Below are 20,823 nucleotides of genomic sequence, written 5' to 3' on the forward strand. Positions count from 1 at the left end.
CAAGAATTTTAAAAGGGAATTTTCATCAACTACTTGTCGTTTGACGTCATCATTTACTTCTTCCATTTTTCCCGCGCATTTTTTTTACCATACTGAAATTAGCCGACATCTAATAGTATTTGAATTTCTTTCAAAATGATAAATTATAAAAAAAATAATATTTGAAAAAAGTGTATCTATAGTTTTTTTAATTTTCCACGTGCATATTTTTATCAGTGATTTTTTTTAAATTTACTTGTGGATAAAAAAATTTGAAAATTTTTAGTTGTCTGCTAACTTCAGGATCATGTTTTTTTTGGACTTCTAAAAAAAAATATTATTTGAAACCGGCCTAATGGATCCAAACAATTCCTAACCTCTAAAAGACGAGTGTGAACGTTGGTAAACGTCATTGTTGATCGACTTGGTGATCAGTTTTATTTTTTAAAATTAATTTATAAATAAAACTCACAATGAAACGCAAAGTAGATTTTGACGGGAATGTTTACGTATTCGTGAGTAAATTTTTCAAATAATTACCGCCTTAATTTTTTTGGAGTCTTATCGATAATGAATAACACTAACTTTTTTTTTTGTAGAATGATGAAGATTTGCCGTATGAAGAGGAGATTCTTCGCAACCCATATTCAGTAAAACACTGGCTGCGATATATTGATCATTTGAAAACAACCAAGAGCCCAAATTTAAATATCGTATACGAACGTTCACTGAAAGAACTTCCTGGTAGTTACAAACTGTGGTACGGGTATCTGTGTCACCGGGTGAGTCAACTAAAGGATCGTCGACTTGATGATCCTCTTTACGATGATGTCAATAATGCGTACGAACGCGCGCTGATTTTTATGCACAAAATGCCTCGTGTCTGGATCGACTACTGCACGTTGATGACCGAGCAGTGCTTCATCACCAGGACAAGACACATTTTTGATCGCGCGCTCAGAGCATTGCCCATCACGCAGCACCACCGGGTATGGCCGCTGTACCTGGAGTTCGTCAAGAGTCACGACATTCCTGAGACCGGTATCAGAGTTTTCCGGCGATATTTAAAGCTGGCGCCCGAAGACACTGAGGATTACATTGAGTATTTAATTTCTATCGACCGTCTAGATGAGTCTGCAGTCAAGCTCGCTCATATTGTCAACCAGGATGACTTCGTTTCAAAGCACGGGAAGTCAAACCATCAATTGTGGAACGAACTCTGCGATTTAATTTCCAAGAACCCCAGGAAAATAAAATCATTGAAAGTTGATCCGATTATCAGAGGAGGTCTCCGGAGGTACACAGATCAGGTGGGATCACTTTGGAATTCTCTGGCCGATTATTATATTCGCAGTGGTTTGTTCGAGAGAGCTAGAGATATCTACGAGGAGGCGATTCAAACTGTGTCTACTGTCAGAGATTTTACTCAGGTGTTCGATGCGTATTCGCAATTTGAAGAGATCGCTACCAAGAAGCGCATCGAGGAAATTAACAATAATCCCAATAGAACTGAAGACGATGAAGTGGAACTGGACCTACGGCTAGCGAGGTTTGAATATCTTATAGAACGGAGACCTTTGCTGCTGAACTCAGTTCTGCTGAGACAGAACCCACACAACGTTCCCGAGTGGCACAAGCGAGTGAAACTCTACGAAGGACAACCGCATGAAATAATTAACACTTTCACAGAAGCTGTTCAAACCGTAAAGCCTCAGTTGGCTGTCGGGAAACTCCACACCCTCTGGGTGGCATTCGCTAAATTCTACGAGGAGAACGGGCAGATACCCGATGCGCGGGTGGTCTTTGAAAAAGCGACCCACGTTCCCTATACTAAAGTTGATGACTTGGCTTCAGTTTGGTGCGAGTGGGCCGAGATGGAGATCCGTCATAACTTCTGCATAGAAGCTCTCAAGCTGATGCATCGTGCAACTGCAATGCCATCAAGAAAAGTTGGGTATTATGATGAATCCGAGACCGTGCAAATGAGATTATACAAGTCACTGAAGGTCTGGTCGATGTACGCTGACCTAGAAGAGAGCTTTGGAACTTTTAAAACTTGCAAAGCTGTCTATGACAACATAATTGATTTGAAAATAGCAACACCCCAGATTATCATCAACTATGGAATGTTTTTGGAGGAGAATAATTACTATGAAGAAGCATTCAGAGCCTATGAGAAAGGTATCGCTCTGTTTAAGTGGCCGAATGTCTTCGACATCTGGAATACATATTTGACGAAATTCTTGGACAGATACAAAGGAACTAAGCTGGAGAGGACTCGCGATCTCTTCGAGCAGTGTCTAGAACATTGTCCTCCAAAATACGCCAAAGTATTTTATTTGCTGTACGCAAAACTGGAGGAAGAGCATGGACTTGCCCGGCATGCGATGAATGTCTACGAGCGCTCTATCAAGGCTGTGCCCAATGAAGAAAAATTCGAGCTGTTCAATATCTATATAAAGAAAGCTGCTGAAATCTACGGCGTGCCTAAGACGAGAGAAATTTACGCAGAAGCTATTGAGGTTCTCAGTGACGAGAACTCGCGTGAAATGTCCCTGAGGTTTGCTGAAATGGAGACTAAGTTGGGCGAAGTGGATCGCGCTCGTGCGATTTACGTTCACTGCAGCGAGATTTGCGACCCGAGAGTGACCTCGAGGTTCTGGCAGATCTGGAAAGAGTTCGAAGTCCGTCACGGTAATGAGGACACGATGCGTGAGATGTTGAGAATTAAGAGAAGTGTCCAGGCGATGTACAACACGCAGATCAATATGATGACAGCGCAAATGCTCAACAGCACGGTGCCGCAGACTGAAACCACCGTGGATGCCATGAGGCTGTTGGATATCAAAGCTGCTGGTGCTGGTGGTGGTGCTGCTGAAGGAAATACTCCAGCTGCGCCCAGAGGAACGATCAGTTTCGTCCGGGGAGTCACTGAAGGAGGAAAAGATGACGGGAGAGTTAAAAATCCTGACGAGATTGATATTGATATGGATGAGGATGACGATGATGCTGATGAAGAAATAGAAGAGGAAGAAGTTCCGGTTGAGAAGCAGATCATTCCTTCAGAAGTATTTGGGGGATTGAAGCCTGTAGATAATGAAGAAGACGATTAATTTAATTGAATATTAATTATTATTATTATTTTGAATAATCTTATAGATAAATAAAATTTTATATTTTAAGTATTGTATATATATTGTACTTTATTCCATGTGTATTTTGACAGTGATAAAAATAATTATAAATTATTATAATTATCATTAAATGGCATAGCGAGGTGGGTTTATAAAATGAACGTCGTTGTAAACTTCTGAAACTTCACCTTCAACTTGTCCCTGCTTGGTGGGAAACTTTCGTGTCCCGCCAAAAAATATAAGCTCTGCGTTGCCTAACACTAAAGAATAGAGAACACGTTCTTCGGGGCCAGTGATATCATTTCCGGTATTTTGAACCCACGAAGCCGTGCGTTCTTCGCACAAAACATTCGCGATATTTAAGACGAAAATCGCTAGTCTGTTGATCACTGGCTTTATTAATCTCGCTTGCATTCGCTGGCGATTTATCTTCTCCTCCATTCTCCGGAGATCCTCAAGCTGGCGCAGGCGGTTCGGACTAGGAGTCCCGAGGTCGGGATTGAAAGCTGCCATCGGCCCGAATTTGCGTTCCACCGCTACACGAATCCCCTGGTGAGGTCTCGTGATTGCACTCGCAGGATTTACTTGTACTAGAGTTCGCGGTGTAAATCTTCCGCGACGTCCGTTGACGTTCTCATCTCTGTCTACAACTGGCACGGATTTTTGTCGAGTGTCTGGAATATTACAGTCAGCCATCGCCAGAGAACTGGATCCATGACAAATGACTTTATCGTTCGTAATATTTTTAGATGACGAGCTTGCCTGTTTTTTTTTACTTAAAATTACCAAATGATCACCGACTTTACAGGCTTGGTGACACCAGATCATCATCGGCGCCCACTCCATACCATTTATTGCAAGTTTTGTCCATCTCCAGTGCGTTCCCTCCATCGTTAGAAGCCAGGCATCATCAATTCCTACCGTCGAATTCGTACACCCTCCGATAATCATCAGATTCTTATCATCTAGCGCGATCTGCGAGTGTCCGAACCGAGGGTGCGGCTTTGGAGATGTCGTCATTTGCTCGTGCCAGGTATTGGTGTTGAAATTAAAGCACCAGACATCATTTGAGGTATTGTACCTACAAAAAAACAAGTTTATTACATCAGCAATGAAAAGATCCAAGTACTGATCAAGTATAAAAGTATTTCTTACTGCACAAAAGTATTGATTCCACCAAAGACCACCATAGTGTCGACATGAACTGTCGCTGAGTGAGCACAAGTAGCTGGTGGATCATTGAGAGTTTCAATGGCAGTCCATTTGTTGTTTGTTATCGAGTATACGTGCAGCTCATTAAATAATTTCCTCCTCTAAAAAATGAATATAATTAAATAGAGTGATGATGAAGAAAAAAAATTTATTTGTACCTGGAAAGGAGGAAATGTTGCAGGTTGCGCCCAGCCACCGAATAATACAAAAGATTTTTTATAGTACACCATACTAGCGCAAGCTTTTGGTGACGGATAAGTACCCATGGGTATCGGACGTTCCCATTTCCTGGTATCTAAATCTAGTTTCCATAAATCATTAAATGTCGTACAAGTTTTGGTACAGCCTCCAAAAATATACATTGAATTTTCGTAGGTACATGCTGAGTGCGAGTGACGGTTTGTTATTATCGACGGCCTTGCGTTTATGGTGGGCGAGTTCCATAATAGAGATCCATAGGCCACTGATCTTTGGAAATAAGCTTTTCTATGTTCTATCACATCTACAAAAAATAATTAGCCAATTTAAATTAAGAAATTATTAACATACTAAAGTTAACTAACATCTAATAGCTTTTGGATTCTTTTTAAACTAAATTATAAAAAAAAAAATATTTGGAAAAATTGCACTTGTAGTTTTTTGAATTTTCTGCATGTGCATATTTTTAGTTTTTGTTTTTTTTGTCATTAATTTGTTGAAAAAAAAATCCAATAATTGATTGTCAATTTCATGAGTTTGACAGGTGTAACTGACAGCTGGGATTTTTTAAAATTTTTGAATAAATAAATATGAGTAGAGTAAAAATAAAAAAATGCGTATTTAGATCAATGAAAAATCTATACGCGCATTTTTTTAAATGTCATTACTTTCATTCATTTATTTATTTATTTAAAATTTATGAAAGTCTGATGTCTGCATTTACATCCATCAGGACCATTAAATTAATAGCTAATTAAATTAATAATCAATCATTAATTATTGTAAAATAATAAAAATACTGACGTTTGACAGCATGATGCCAACGCTTGCACACCAGTTTACATTCTTTTAAATCTTTATACGGCGGGATTAAATTTAAAATATATTCCAATATTTCATCAGGTAAAAAATCAATTGGACTGGCCATCGATAATATTTATAGTATAATAATAATATAATTATTCACATATATATAAATTTTTCTTCCAAAATAGACTTTGACACCTGGATTTTTGTTTAGTCAATTCTCTAACCTCAACAATAATCAGATATAAATTTCCGAGGTACAAATAATTTTTATCACCAAAAAATGTATATAAAAAATAATATCAACTATTTCATTTATTATTTCATATATTTATAAGAATGACACTCAATTAATAATAATTAACATTTTGTTAACCAGCTGATTTTATTATTTCTATTATCCCATTTTATTGTTATGATTATTGGCGGCCATATTTGAAATTTATTCGAGTTTCCAATGTAAAAAACGCCCGAGCTTTAGTTTCGTTTTCATACCCAAGCAAATGTTTGGTCACTAAAAAAAAAGGACTCAACTACGTAATTGTCAGATTATTGTCATAAATCTCATTGTAATAAATTACTTGAAACGTGTGGGTGTGCGGTATTGTATTGGTGATAAAAGAGTAAGAAAAAAAGTAAAACGTGGTATTGTTTTATTAAAATATATCACCAGCCACTAAATTGTGGTATATATATTTAGTTTAGCTTTAAGTAACTAAAAATGTCAGCTACTTTTGCACAACGCGGTCGTGTACCGCCAACTCCAGCTCAAATTCAGAAGGTACGTAGGCTACTCCATTATTAACCTTTTTTACAATCGATGTATCAAACAAAATTCACTCACTTTTTATTTTTTTGTTATGGTTTAGATGCTGGACGAGAATAGTCATTTGATACAGACGATACAGGAGTACCAGAATAAAGGAAAACCTCAGGAATGTTTACAATATCAACAGATATTACATCGGAATTTAGTTTATCTCGCTTCTATTGCTGATGCGAATCAAAATATCCAGGCACTGCTACCGGTAAATTTAATTTTTGAATTAAACTGTAGATTTTGTGGGAAAAAATTTAAATTTTGGGATGATAGTAAGCTTTTTTTTTAATTTTGTGTAATAAAATTTGAATTATAGCCGCCACAGGGTTTGCCGCCGATGACAAATGGTCCGCAGCATGGAATGATGGGTCCGCAAGGGCCACCGAATGTCGCTCCGGGAACTCCAGGGCCTGGAGGTGAAATGCCACCGAATCCTCCGCAGCCTATGCCGATGCAGGGATTTAATCAGGGACAGCCGATGCCTCAGGGTGGTTACCGTGGTCCAGTGATGGCTGGACAGGGTCCTCCGATGAATAGAGCGAACCCTGGACCTGGGCCTCAGCAGTATCGAGGTGGGCCACAGGCTTATCCGCAGCAACCTGGACAGCAGGGATATCCTGCTGGTTATGGGGGACAGAATCCTGGTGGGAATTATCCACAAGGTCCTCAGGGAAGTGGTTATGGAGCTGGACAGCCTAATCAGTACCCGCCTAATGCACCGCAGCAAGGCTACCCGGCGTCAGGACAGCAGAATTATGGGCCTCCTGGTTCTGTTAATAGTTATGGAGGTCAACCGGGTGCTTATCCGCCACCGGGAGGTAATCAGCCCTCTGGTGGCTACGGTCCTCCGCCGCCGAATCAGCAAGGATATCCCCCGCCTACTACGCAGCAAAACTTCTCGCCTAATCCTCAGCAGCAGCAGCAACAACAGCAGCAACAACAACAACAGCAACAGCAGCAGCAACAACAACCTGGACAGTATGGTAGTCCTAGTCCTCAGCCAAACTATCAGCCTCCTTCCCAAGCTCCTAATCAGAATGCTTATGGTCCAGGTCAGACTCCCGGTAATTATCCTCCTCAATCCTCTCAAGCTTATCCTAATAATGTTCCTCCACAGAATTATCCTCCTCCACCTCCGACGTCTAATAATGTTGCCCAGCCTAGCCAAGGACCACCACAGCAGAGTCAGGGTGGGCCGCCGCAGAATTACTCAAGTCAGCCAAGTCCTGGTGGTGGACCACCGACTCCATATGGACCTTCATCTACATCACCGCCATTTAGCACCAGTAATGTGAGTGGAGTTAATACGTATGCTCCTAGTAATCAACCTACGAGTACACCTTCTGCTTCGACTCAGACTTACCCACCATCCAGTGGACCTCCACCAGCAACTTCGCAAGCTGGTAGTTATGTTCCTGGGCCTACTCCTTCCGGGTATCCGGTGCATCAGCCGTCGCATCAAGCTCACGGTCCACATGGGCCTCATCCTGGCTCTCATCAGATTCCTCATCCTCCGCCATCACAGTCGCAACCTGGACCGCCACCTCAGTCGCAGCCACCTGGTCAATCGCAGCAACCTTCTCAACAACCGTCTCAGCAGCAGCAGGTATTTAAATATTTCTATAATTTATCAGTAGAAAATTTTCTGTAGAAAAAATATTAATAATTTTTTTTTTTTAATAGTCTCAGCAACAACCACCAGCCCAATCACCACAGCAGCAACAACAACAAGGACCTCCACCTCAAGGACCTCCTCAGCAGCAACAATCTCAGCAGGGAGCACCACAGTCTCAACATCAACAATCCCCGAGTCCAGTTCCGAGTAATTTCCCACCAACTTCCGGACCAATATCACAGGGTCCACCCTCTGGGCCTCCAGGTCCACCGGGTCCACCTCAACAACCTCCTGGTGGATATGGACCTCCACAATCTCACCCAGCGACGACGCAGACTTACGTACCCCCGGGATCTGGTCAACCACCACAAGGCTATCCGACTCACCCCCCATCTCAAGGCGGCCAACCGCATTATGGTCATCCACAGTATCCTCCTCAAAATTATCCGCCTCATCCTCCACCGCCTTCTGCTGGTCAAGGTTATCCTCAGTATCCTCCTCGAGGTCCCCCTGGTGGTCATATGCCACCACCACCGGGTCCTCAAGGTCCTCCGCCACCGAATCAGTATGCTGGGTATGGTTACCAACAACCTCCGCAGTAAATAAAAAAATAACGAGACTTTTTTTAAATAATTCGACTATAGGATTTGTGCTATTTAATGATGTGTAATGTAATGGTTTTTTGCATTGTAATTTTTATATTTTATATATGTAATAATTTGATGATATTGATAATTAAATAAACTGATTTTTTTGTTGTACTTGTGGGATCGTTTGTGGAATAAAAAATGATTTTTGAAATCTTACAAATTATTTTATTATTTTAATTTTAATGCTCACACTTCAGCTGCCTAATCTCAAAACACAGTAAGGGACAAATTTTTCAAAGTTGATTTTTTAGAATTTATAGTTCCAGTGGAGTCTTATGGACATAATTTATTTCATATTTCAAAAATTTTCTTTTTGTCAGTTACTGTGTTTTGAAATTGAGCAGCCGATTTACTTGTACATATTTCCTTTGATATTATTAAGGTAAGAGACCTAGTATCCGATCAGGGAACTAGTACTCGATCACTTCATGAATTTGTATATATATTTTGTAAAATTTAGTAAATATACATATACAAATACATGAGTGATCAAGTACTGGGTCTCTTACCTTATATTTATTATTTAATACTTGATAATTTAATCTGTTTTTAAATTGAATCATTTTTTTTTCTGTAGAAATTAAATATGAATTATGTTTCGAAGTAAAATTATGTGTAGGGTAGAGATACCGTTTGGGCCAGTTTTGGACACATGAAAAATTTTAATAAATAAATTTGTAAAAGACGTAGTAAACTAGTTAGTTTTTAAAATTTGTACTAAGATACTTTTATCACACTATTGCAATGGAAATTTTATTTTATACTTCTTCATTAATTAATATAAAGCATTATTTGTCCAAAAATAGAGTAGTGGCTATGAATGGTACTTCTACCCTATTGCGAAAATTTTATTTGACGGTCAATTGAGTAAAATATAGTGTGAATTATTATATAGAGATCAAATCCCATCCATCTTCAAAAATTTAGTGTTAGGATTTATTTATCCTATCTATGCATAGATGAACTTACAAATCATTGTCACAAGTAACAATAATTTATCTAGATGAAAGGAGAATAATAAATTTCAGTATATATAACTTCAATTTTCTTCTCTACTTAAGAAAAATAATATATAAAAAACGCTATCTACCATTTTCCATAAAAATTATCTACTTAAATATACAAAAATATTTTTTAAACGAAAAAAAAATTTTGTAAGAAAAATTTGTAGAAGGTAAAAGCCCCTTAACCCGATCAGTACCCAATAGTTGCTCACTTTACTGGTGAGGGATATGCGTCATTTACCTCATTGCAAGAATTAATTTAATTCCGAAGATCACATTTTTTTTTAAAACGCAGTTGATCGACTCGGTAATAATTTCTTTGAATTGATTACGGGGATGGTCTTTGATCCGCCTTCAAAAATTGTGTCGTGTATGTCTATGTATAGACGCACAGATATACGATCATTGTTACTGCTAACAGTGATTGGTCACTGAATACTTTATTTCGGTCTATATTACTTCAATTTACCTATCTACTTAAAAGAAAAAAATTTAAGAAAACGCCATCTACAATTTTCCATAGAAATTATCTATTGATATCTAAGAAAATATTTTTTAAACGAAAAAAAAATTTTGTAAGAAAAATTTGTAGAAGGTAAAAGCCCCTTAACCCGATCAGTACCCAATAGTTGCTCACTTTACTGGTGAGGGATATGCGTCATTTACCTCATTGCAAGAATTAATTTCATTCCGAAGATCACATTTTTTTTTAAAACGCAGTTGATCGACTCGGTAATAATTTCTTTGAATTGATTACGGGGATGGTCTTTGATCCGCCTTCAAAAATTGTGTCGTGTATGTCTATGTATAGACGCACAGATATACGATCATTGTTACTGCTAACAGTGATTGGTCACTGAATACTTTATTTCGGTCTATATTACTTCAATTTACCTATCTACTTAAAAGAAAAAAATTTAAGAAAACGCCATCTACAATTTTCCATAGAAATTATCTATTGATATCTAAGAAAATATTTTTTAAACGAAAAAAAAATTTTGTAAGAAAAATTTGTAGAAGGTAAAAGCCCCTTAACCCGATCAGTACCCAATAGTTGCTCACTTTACTGGTGAGGGATATGCGTCATTTACCTCATTGCAAGAATTAATTTAATTCCGAAGATCACATTTTTTTTTAAAACGCAGTTGATCGACTCGGTAATAATTTCTTTGAATTGATTACGGGGATGGTCTTTGATCCGCCTTCAAAAATTGTGTCGTGTATGTCTATGTATAGACGCACAGATATACGATCATTGTTACTGCTAACAGTGATTGGTTACTGAATACTTTATTTCGGTCTATATTACTTCAATTTACCTATCTACTTAAAAGAAAAAAATTTAAGAAAACGCCATCTACAATTTTCCATAGAAATTATCTATTGATATCTAAGAAAATATTTTTTAAACGAAAAAAAAATTTTGTAAGAAAAATTTGTAGAAGGTAAAAGCCCCTTAACCCGATCAGTACCTATTATTTGCTCACTTTACTGGTGAGCGGGTTTTTATAATTTTTATAGAAAACAATTTTAAGAAAAAAAATTACTATTGATAAATATTGATTTGTGAATCTGATGTAACAAAGTATCTTATAATTTACTAGCTATGATACCTGGCTTCGCTCGGGAGTTGATATGAGATTACGTGGTAGATGAAATAAAAAAAACATACTATGACGTAAAAAGTAAAAAATATATTTTGAAAACATTTTCTATACAAATGTAATATAAGACTTTATTGAAATTTGAATTTTAAATTTCGCGCCCCAAATAATCGTTCTTTTAAGTCCATATTGTGTACAATGAATGAAATTCAACTATTCGACAACAGATGGCGCCACTACACTTACTTTCTAAGTTGAAGGGTTGGAAAAACCCATATATCTTTAAAGACACACCCTTTAGGTTGAAACGGGAACTTTCTTGTTCGAGGGGGAATAAAGGGCTATCACACTATATAAGTCCCTTTATCGTGCTGGGACTCCTTCTTATGTTTTATCGGCACGCACATTTTATCAACTTAGTTTTATTATACATAATGATAATGATAATGATAATGATTATAAATTTAAAATAATAATTTTCAAAATCGCGCTCAGCCTGGCATGTTTTACTTTTACTTTCGTTCGTTAGATTAAATTTAGTTTACGTTAAATTTTTTTGTAATTATTATAACTATGTTATTAAATATATATTAAAAATGTGTGAAATTTGGTATTATAAAAGAATAAAGTAATGTATTTTATAAATTATTCTCCAAGTCAATAAACTTATCATAGTTCAAATGATATCGTCTTTGACCGTGTATAGGGCCATGTGTTGGTCGGGTACATCACAACTTTTTTAGTGAGTGACTAAGGGCACACTCAATGACCGTATTGAAAAAATTAATAATAATTGATTATGAACGTAAATCTTAAAGTTACAAGTGTATTCAAAATTACAAAAAAACACTAAAAAAAAAAAATATGATTTATCATTTCATTTGCTAATATATATTGAGTAGTTCGATCTCACTTCATTGGAAATTCAAAAGTGAGCGGGAAATGGGTCACTTACCTTATTGCAAGAATCAATTTATTTTCGAAGATCACATTTTTTTTGAGACCCAGTTGATCGACTCAGTAATAAATTCTACAATTAATAATTTTTTTGACTTGATATACGGGGATGGTCTTTGATCCGCCTTCAAAAATTGTGTCGTGTATGTCTATGTATAGACGCACAGATATACGATCATTGTTACTGCTAACAGTGATTAGTTACTGAATACTTTATTTCGGTCTATATTACTTCAATTTACCTATCTACTTAAAAGAAAAAAATTTAAGAAAACGCCATCTACAATTTTCCATAGAAATTATCTATTTAAATATACAAAAATATTTTCCAAACGAAAAAAAATGTGTCACAAAATTTTCAAAACTAATATTTAAAAAATAATTTTTAGAAAATATTTACTTTAAATGTTACGATTTTAAGTAATTTTCCGATTTTACTTATCAATATCTTATATCGTTTGAATTGTACTTATTTGTACGTGCTTGTAGTTTATTTAAAGTATTGAATTATGTTTTAATTTATTTACGGGATGGTCTTTGATCCGCCTTCAAAAATTCAGTTATTGGGTATGTATATCCAAACATATGTATCAATTGTTTGATAAATTACTTAACTAATTTTGGAATATAAAACTTCCATTATCATTTTTACTTAGGAGAAATTCTTAGAACCACGCGCCATCTACTGACCACTTGCAAAAAAACTCCCATAGAAAATTCAAATATTACAAATAAATAAAAAAAATAAACAACTCATTAGTTTATTTCCATATAGAAACACAAATTCCTTATCATAATTCATTTTTAATTTCAGACTGAATTTGTCTCTTCTCCAAATCATTAACACACTCACAGTCATATGAAGGTCTAGGCACTTCTTCCATTCCTTCCAACACTTTAATTTTATTCTGTATTCTTTTACTCCATTCCTAAAACAAAATTCATTTCAAAAATCTGTAAATAATTACAAACAAATTAAAAAACATTTTACAATACCTTCAATAAATAAACATGGTAACAAAATACATCACGCGGTAACGCGACCTCTCTCATCAAACTCCTCCCAGCTATCGCAATTTTCAACGCCTCATCATCATTTTCCTTAGCCCACTTAATTTTTTCTACCAGATCAGACAAATCATGTTTCACTGGAACGTAATGTTCATTAGGAATCGCATGATGATAAAAATATTCATAATACTTCGACTCCTGTTTAAAAACCAACGAGTCTCCAGCCAGGAGATACGGAAATCGATACGCTGCGACAGTTCCATCGATATTTAATTGATATTTATACTGAAAATTTTAAATATCATCAGAAAAATAAAAAATAAAACATAATTAAAATAAAATACACAAAATAATTTTTGACTCACGTTAAAAAAATCAAAAAACGAAATATGTTTTTCACCAGGTCCATATTTATCAATTTCATCTTTAAAAAAAAAGAAATTCGTTATCGAAACATTGAAAAGTTCTGGATTTTTTTTCGCAATATCAATTAAATCTAAACGTTCTCTTCTAGAATCACGACCACGCCAAAAAACTTTTTCTATTTTTTGATCCCAAGGAGTTTTAATCTTTCCTTGAACTGATAGCATATCCAACATGACTCTAAAAATAAAACCAACTAAATTTTCTACTTATCACTTCTTCAGTACACAGAAAAAAATGGACATAAAAAATGTGCGAACTTTTACTATGCTATCAATCAAACTTGAAACAGGAAATTGAGTCATCAAAAATTATTACACTGTAAAAAATGTTCAGAGCGAATGCGGATTACATTCACAGTGAATTCGAAATTGATATGGAGCAGATGACTATTTATTTAATCACCTCAGAGTGAATTTTTTTGTAGCTTAGTATTATAATTTTTCGGCAACTCAACTTCCTGTTTCAAGTTTGATCGACAGCATAAAAGAATTCGTAGATAATTCGTCCATTTTTCTCCGAGTACTTGACATTCTCATATTTTATTTAAATACTCTACCTTCCCATATTTTCTATCGAAGATTCAGAAATATCATAAGTCGGCAGAACAATATCATTCGTTTCCTCAGATCCACACCAAGAAAACATCGGATACGCCTTTTTAATTTTCGAAATCAACGGCCAGTCCCCCAGGTTCATAAAAAATTCAACATCTGGCAGTCTCACTTTATTTGAAAGCGACAGTAAAATCGAATCCGAAAACATTTTGAATCCCACATGTTGCCCGTAGCATTTCCTGTAAATCTATGCCGCTTAAAATTGCTTATGCATTTCAATTAAAAATAATTAAAACTCTCAATACAATTTATCTCCATACCCTATTGTTTTTAATTACATAATGACAGAAGCTATGGCTGTGCGGCTTATGATATTCTTTAATTAAATCATTTCTCAACTCATCAAAATTAATTGATGGGAATATTTTCAGGTCTTCAGTAACTTGAGGATATTCTTCAGCGCATTCATTATTTTTTAACCAGCCATCAACTGATTGGTCAGGACAATGACATTCCTCTGGATAAACTGGACCTGATACATAATTAATTATTCAAATATTCAATAATATCAACTAATTAAATTAATTACCTTTCTCAGTTAGCGAACCCGCAGACAAAATTTCATTTTTAACAACAACTTTAATATTTAAATTGTAACAAGTTTCAAAAATTCTATATCTAATTATAAAACTCCCGTCATTACAGTCTAGTACTTGGCTCCAAATTCTACATCCATGATTATTTTTAGTCTGACCAGTAACTTTTACCTGGACAATTGAATCTCCTGGAGATTTCGTCCAGCTAAAATTTAAATTTCAAATTTTATTTAAATAAAATTAATTAAAAATGAGATAAATTTATTTAAATACTGACTTTTCGCCACTGGAATCAATTAATTGTAAGAAAAAATACCGGGCACGCATTGTTATTTTCCCAGGATTTAATCCTGGGCCCCATAATACTGTCTTTGAAGGATCAACATCAACTGATAATACACTGATACAGCTAATTATTGTCAAAAATATTTGTTTATACATTTTATAACCTATATCTCGTCGGTATCAATTATTTATTTAAAATTTAAATCTACAATTATTAACTTTGTTTTTAAATTTTTTAAAAATATTTTTGGGTGAAAATTGAGATAAAAAAAAATTATTTATAAGTAATGAATTTATTTTAATTACAAATAGTTTTATTTACATTTGATGCTTGTCGCCTTGCGGCACTTTTAGAACTGAATTATAATTTTGTTTACATGCTTGTTATATATCCATGTCATATATATATGAGGACATTTGAAAAAAAATTGGTGTTTTAAATTCTTAATTACTTATATTAATTAATATTAAGGGCCAGTTTTTAAAATCGAGTTTATTTTTAATCTAGATTCAAATTATTATTGCTGGTATATTTATATACTATTAATATATAGATATACTAGCAATATTAATTTAAACCTGGAAAACATAAACCTGGTTTAAAAAACTGGCCCTCAATGATAAAATTTTAAAAATCACATTTCGTAGTACAAAAGTCTTATAATAGCTTACAAATATTCATAAAATTTAGACATGCTTTTAAAACCATTACTGAGTTTCAAGGCATAATTTAGATAATTAGCTAACAATTTAATTTAATAAGTCTCTTATGAATAAATCAGTCAAAGAATCCGTCCAGGTCCTGAAACAAATAAAATTTATTTTATTCATTAGATATTTTGTTGAGAAAAAGTATGAGTAGGAAATTTTAATTTTAATTTAATCGGATATTGGTTGATTTTTTTTTTCTAATATTTTTTCTTGGGATATTAAAATATATATAATTTATATGGGACATACGTGAATGTGGTGGACCATGAGGTGATGGGCCGTGTGGTCTTATCATTTCTGGAGGCATGAATCGCGGAAAGTTTGGAAAACTAGGTCGGATTGGAGCACCAATCATTGGTGGCATCCTTCCACGGACGAGTGGCATCGGAGCTCGCATTGCCATCATTGGATCAATTACTATTGGCCTCATGTACTCCTAAAAAAAAAACAAAATAAATTAAATTAAATTGATTCGTGATATTCATCAATAAAACAATTAATTAATAGAACTTACGCTAAAGTAATAAGGAATTTGTATCGGCTCAAGGTAATGAGGTCTCCTCGAGCTATGGGAATCATGCCTATCACGACTATGGTGTTTCCTACTAGAACTGTGATGATTATCACGGTCCCTAGACGTCGAATAGCGTCGACTGTTACGATCTCTGGATGTTGAGTATCGACTACTATGACCATGATCCCTAGATGCTGATCTACGACGTCTATGGTCACGTGAGCTGCTTTCACCTGATCGACGGTGATGTTCTTTACTTTTACGCCCGTCATCTTTACGATCTCGACTTCGTTCCCTAAGGAATTAAATTACAAATCATTGATTATTAATTATTGATGACAAATTCTCCTCCACACTAAAAATATGTTATTATATTTAAAAAAATTACCTATATTTAGAATGCTGATGAGAATCTTTATCATGTCTCGAGCTTTTGTACCTAAATAAAAATTTCAAGTAAAAAAAAATTCTTTTTTATCAAGTAGCGTAGCTACGATATTTCTTAATGAATACCAATGTAATATATATTTAATTGAAAATTGTTTTTCAATTTGTCATCCATATATAAGACATAAAATAAATAACTCAATAGCTCGTCTTTATTAATTATAATATTCTATAAATAAAATATTAAAATTAATTCTGAAAAACTATTGATTTATTTATTTTAAATCTTTTCCATAATTTTTATCACTAAATATATTAATTAATTATATTAGAAATATTAATAACAAATTAATAAAAAAACTGTTCAATTTACCTGAGTACGATGCACACAAACCATTACACAAAAAAATTAAATACAAACCGTATATTTATGAAAAATTAAATGAAAAAATACTAAAAAGCTTTCAAAACATTAGTAATGTATGAAATGTATAAATGTATCGGTGGTTTGTCGTGTCCTGCTGATGTTGATGATGAAAATTGTTGATGCGCTTCTGTGCTCTGTGATCTACATGATGATTTGCTGGAAAAAAATATCAAGCAAATGATATTCAATAAATTAAAGCCGCGATATTTGATGTCCTTTGATTGCTGGAGATGATAAAGTGAAGTGCTAGAACAAATAAAACTTTAATACTCTCATAAAATTAATTAATTAATTAATTAATTAAAGAACTAAACAAATGAATTTGAATAATTAGTAACTAAATTACAATGACAAATTAATAAGCCAAGTGCTTAAAAGCAGCCTGACGATACTTACAAGCAATACTAATTTTCATGAAACCCGTGACTACAAGTGACCACTCGGAGCATCGAGATCACAATTAGCAAATTCATAAGCAATTATAATTTATTTATTCGCATACTGGATCATCAGATACTCGACAAGTTGTCACGAATCCGGATTTCATATAGTAATATGATATCCAAAAAATATATCCATATCTGAGTAACCAATAGGTGTAAAATGAATTTTTGTTTAAAATGATAACGAACCTAGACTCCCGACGTGGACTTTTAGACCGATGGCGCCTAGAACTTGAATGGCGGGAACTTGAAGATCGGCGGGAGCTTGAAGACCGACGACGGTGACTTGATGTTGATGAAGATGAAGATAAACGTCTTCGGGATGAGCGATTTTTATCAACATGCACGGATATTATCGTGCGAAGTTCTTTAGCTTCAGGTGTTGAGACTCCAGTGCTCTTAAGTTCTGGGCGATCAAATATTGGGATTATTCCTTCACCTGTTGGAAGACATGCTAGCTTCATTGATGTGCGCAAAATTATTTTTTTTAAATTAGTAAGCAAATTCTAATGGCAAGTGAACGAATTTTTATTTTTAAAATTAAATAGATTTTAATTTTAGTGCTGATGGTAATCAGAATTAATTATTAATGTAATTTTGCGGCATGGATATTTAATTAAATCTTCAGTGTTGATCTTCCAGTTGATGTCTTCATTGATGAGTTTTATTTATTAATAAAAAAATTCTAGTTTTATTATTTTTAAAACTGCAAACACCAATCATGCATTGATGGTTCAGTACAAAAAGATAAAAAATGAGGAAATGAAATTAATGGAATACTAAAAAAAAAAAAAAGATGGTGCAAAAATAAACTAAAAGTATGAAATGTGAACTAAAAACACAGCGAAGCAATTAATCGACAAGTAATAATAAATATCGCTTACAAAGTTGGTGGTTATTCCGAATGATCAAACTCCGATTTTCCGTAGAAATCTAGTAGTTCGGATCTCGGATAACTTGTACCCTATATCAGGCAAAAAATAATTCAATTATTTAAAATTATTAACAAATAAGACAAAATGTTTTTTACTAAAATCTTCAATGCTGATAATCTTCCAGTTGATGAAAAGTTTTTTAAAGAGTTTCATTTGAAAATCTTCAGTGATGACAGCCAGTTTGTGCGCAATTTCAAATTTACCTCTATTATACATCATCTGCTGGGAGAAATAACATATGTAAACTAAGTAAAATATAATTACCGTGTTTACGAGCCACGGCGATGTCATCAGGGTTCACAATGTCTCTTTCGATTTCTCCAGATGCTGCTGCGGTAGTGGCTATATTTCGGTGGATGTCAATTTGAATTTTTTTGAGTTCCTCTACCGGGATACGCGCAGTTTCAGGTCCTTTGAATACTGGCGCACTTGATGATGGGAACAATCTAGACAATTAAAAAATAATTACAATAATGATAATAATTGTAGAAGAAAGTAAATTTTACCTTTTAGACATAATGAAACTTCTGGACACATTACGACGAAGTCTTTCATGTTTGCGTGAGCCGGAGGAAGACCTGCTTCGACTACGACTTCTGCTGGTATCCCGACTCCTTTTGTCTCGATTTTTAGTATATTTATCATAACTTCTGCTACGGCTGCGTCTTCGACATCTATTAGAACTACGACTACGACTACGGCCACGTCTCCGGTCGCGACTTCTACTAGAACTGCGACTACGACTACGTCTACGATCGCGACTTCTACTACGACTTCTAGATATACGACTTCGATTAGATGCCCGTGCGTGTTCCTTTAGTGCGAGTTCACGAGCGCGTCGTTCCTCATATTGTTGAATCATCTTCTGCTTACGATGTTCATGCTCACGTTTCTTTTCCTGCTCAATCATCCACTCACGTCTTCTGCGTTGTTTTTCATCTTCAATTGATTCAGCGGGAGATTGAGAACGGGAACAAAGTCGAGGTCCAGGACCGATATCAGTACCAGTACCGGATCCAGAATAATGATGATAAGTCTTATAGCGTGACCTGAGATCATTTGCTCGTCTCATATCTAAACACATAGCAGCCATACTAACTATCATCGGACTACAATTCAACAGTTAAATATTTTGTGCAAAACAAACTGGTACTGAGGAACGTGTAGGGATGTTTTAGGTTATGGTGCTGATGCAAGTGTTTGATGAGTGTTTTGATAAGCGAATGAGCTTTGGATGTACCTGAAAATTAGCTAGTTAATTAGTACGGTATTAAATCATAGATGTTATAAGTTTAAAAAATAAATAATACAATTTGTTTGTTATTTTTGGTTGAAATTGAGCAACCCGCTGCACTACGAGTATAAAATGTAAACTGACAACTTGCTGATGGCGCTACTTGTTTGTGATTCTATATAATTTGATAATTTCAAATACCTTGACTTTGAAGGCTTCAATAAATTCAGGTAATAAATACCTAGAATTTATTTTAATGTTATGGCGGGAAAAAATTATATTTAAATTAGCAGACATTAAAGGGATTTAAATATATTTCCAGGTACTTTAAATTACAAATTATAAGATTAAAGAAAATTTGTTGGACTATATAATTTAAAGGTACAAATTGTAGTTCAAGATCATGATACTTTGATCCTTCTCAAATTAAATTACAGGAAATAAATAAAAGGAAAAGGATTTTGTTGTAAAAATAATTAGTATTTTTAATGGACATTTCAAGTTTTATTTATAGTTTACAGAGATTTATAAAATACATTAAAGATTCATAGTTTTGGTGAACTGATAAATGATTAAATACCCATTGGTTTTAATATTCTGAAAAATATAAAATTTATATTAATAGGCTTGTATAAATTTAAATTTTGTGAACGGTATCTATTCATTAGCAATACTTGGTAATATATATCCATATTGTAGTAGTTTAAAAAATACATCCATAAGAGCAATAATTAGTGTTTGATATACATCCATTAGCAATACTGTGTCAATAAACCTTCTTGTTAATTAGCAATACTTGGTAATAATTATATCAATTAGCAATTCTTAATTTTTTAAATATATATCTACTTTGCAATACTCAATATTTGTAATATATCCATCAAAGTAATATTTAATTTGTAATATATATCCAATAGCAATACTTAATATTTAAAATATATAACCATAAGCAATATTTAATGTTTAATATATATATCTGGTAATACTTAATATTTGTTATATATCCATCAATGTAATATTCAATGTTCAATATATATCTCTCGTAATATTTAATATTAAAAATGTATAAACATTAACAATACTTAATGTTTGAAATATATATCCATCAGCAATATTTAATGTTTAATATATATCTCTAATACTTAATATCAAATATATAACCACTAGCAATTCTCAATATTAGCAATATATCCATTAAAGTAATATTTAATATTAAAAATATATATCCATCAGCAATACTCAATTTGTAATATGTATCCAATAGCAATATTTTATATTTAAAATATATAACCATAAGCAATATTTAATGTTTAATATATA

The 20,823-nt window shown here is 34.0% G+C and overlaps 5 protein-coding genes across 7 annotated transcripts; 2 read left to right on the forward strand and 3 right to left on the reverse strand.

The window, feature by feature from the left end:
* The first annotated feature begins 333 nt into the window (after positions 1 to 333).
* Positions 334 to 3,169, forward strand: LOC103571009 (pre-mRNA-splicing factor syf1 homolog). Its single transcript, XM_008548959.2, has 2 exons — positions 334 to 494; positions 579 to 3,169. Exons 1-2 carry the CDS (start codon positions 453 to 455, stop codon positions 3,090 to 3,092), a joined length of 2,556 nt encoding a protein of 851 aa, XP_008547181.2. The 5' UTR covers positions 334 to 452; the 3' UTR covers positions 3,093 to 3,169.
* LOC103571008 (F-box only protein 42) lies at positions 3,152 to 5,778 on the reverse strand. Its single transcript, XM_008548958.2, has 4 exons — positions 5,328 to 5,778; positions 4,484 to 4,827; positions 4,269 to 4,426; positions 3,152 to 4,194 (listed from the first exon to the last, which is right to left on the reverse strand). Exons 1-4 carry the CDS (start codon positions 5,449 to 5,451, stop codon positions 3,240 to 3,242), a joined length of 1,581 nt encoding a protein of 526 aa, XP_008547180.2. The 5' UTR covers positions 5,452 to 5,778; the 3' UTR covers positions 3,152 to 3,239.
* Positions 5,779 to 5,840: 62 nt separating this feature from the next.
* LOC103571010 (basic salivary proline-rich protein 2) lies at positions 5,841 to 8,569 on the forward strand. The gene is made up of 4 exons (XM_008548960.3): positions 5,841 to 6,111; positions 6,200 to 6,358; positions 6,467 to 7,756; positions 7,834 to 8,569. Exons 1-4 carry the CDS (start codon positions 6,052 to 6,054, stop codon positions 8,365 to 8,367), a joined length of 2,043 nt encoding a protein of 680 aa, XP_008547182.1. The 5' UTR covers positions 5,841 to 6,051; the 3' UTR covers positions 8,368 to 8,569.
* A 4,202-nt stretch (positions 8,570 to 12,771) lies between these two features.
* LOC103571011 (protein O-glucosyltransferase 2) lies at positions 12,772 to 15,022 on the reverse strand. The gene is made up of 7 exons (XM_008548961.2): positions 14,845 to 15,022; positions 14,561 to 14,772; positions 14,292 to 14,503; positions 13,974 to 14,218; positions 13,357 to 13,594; positions 12,977 to 13,276; positions 12,772 to 12,909 (listed from the first exon to the last, which is right to left on the reverse strand). The coding sequence occupies exons 1-7, from the start codon at positions 15,006 to 15,008 to the stop codon at positions 12,772 to 12,774; spliced, it is 1,509 nt and encodes a 502-aa protein (XP_008547183.2). The 5' UTR covers positions 15,009 to 15,022.
* Positions 15,023 to 15,126: 104 nt separating this feature from the next.
* Positions 15,127 to 19,682, reverse strand: LOC103571012 (serine/arginine-rich splicing factor 4). 3 transcript variants are annotated; one of them, XM_008548964.3, is made up of 8 exons: positions 19,580 to 19,682; positions 18,776 to 19,509; positions 18,534 to 18,715; positions 17,524 to 17,773; positions 16,466 to 16,516; positions 16,078 to 16,372; positions 15,813 to 15,999; positions 15,127 to 15,654 (listed from the first exon to the last, which is right to left on the reverse strand). In XM_008548964.3, the coding sequence occupies exons 2-8, from the start codon at positions 19,372 to 19,374 to the stop codon at positions 15,635 to 15,637; spliced, it is 1,584 nt and encodes a 527-aa protein (XP_008547186.2). In that variant the 5' UTR covers positions 19,375 to 19,509; positions 19,580 to 19,682; the 3' UTR covers positions 15,127 to 15,634. The 3 variants fall into 3 exon arrangements, with proteins under 3 accessions (XP_008547186.2, XP_008547187.2, XP_008547185.2); XM_008548965.3 differs by having other exon boundaries at positions 18,776 to 19,343; positions 19,510 to 19,677; XM_008548963.3 differs by having other exon boundaries at positions 18,776 to 19,677.
* Positions 19,683 to 20,823: the final 1,141 nt, after the last annotated feature.

Source organism: Microplitis demolitor, chromosome 7, assembly GCF_026212275.2.
Source record: "Microplitis demolitor isolate Queensland-Clemson2020A chromosome 7, iyMicDemo2.1a, whole genome shotgun sequence".
In the NCBI taxonomy this organism is placed as follows: Eukaryota; Metazoa; Arthropoda; class Insecta; order Hymenoptera; family Braconidae; genus Microplitis; species Microplitis demolitor.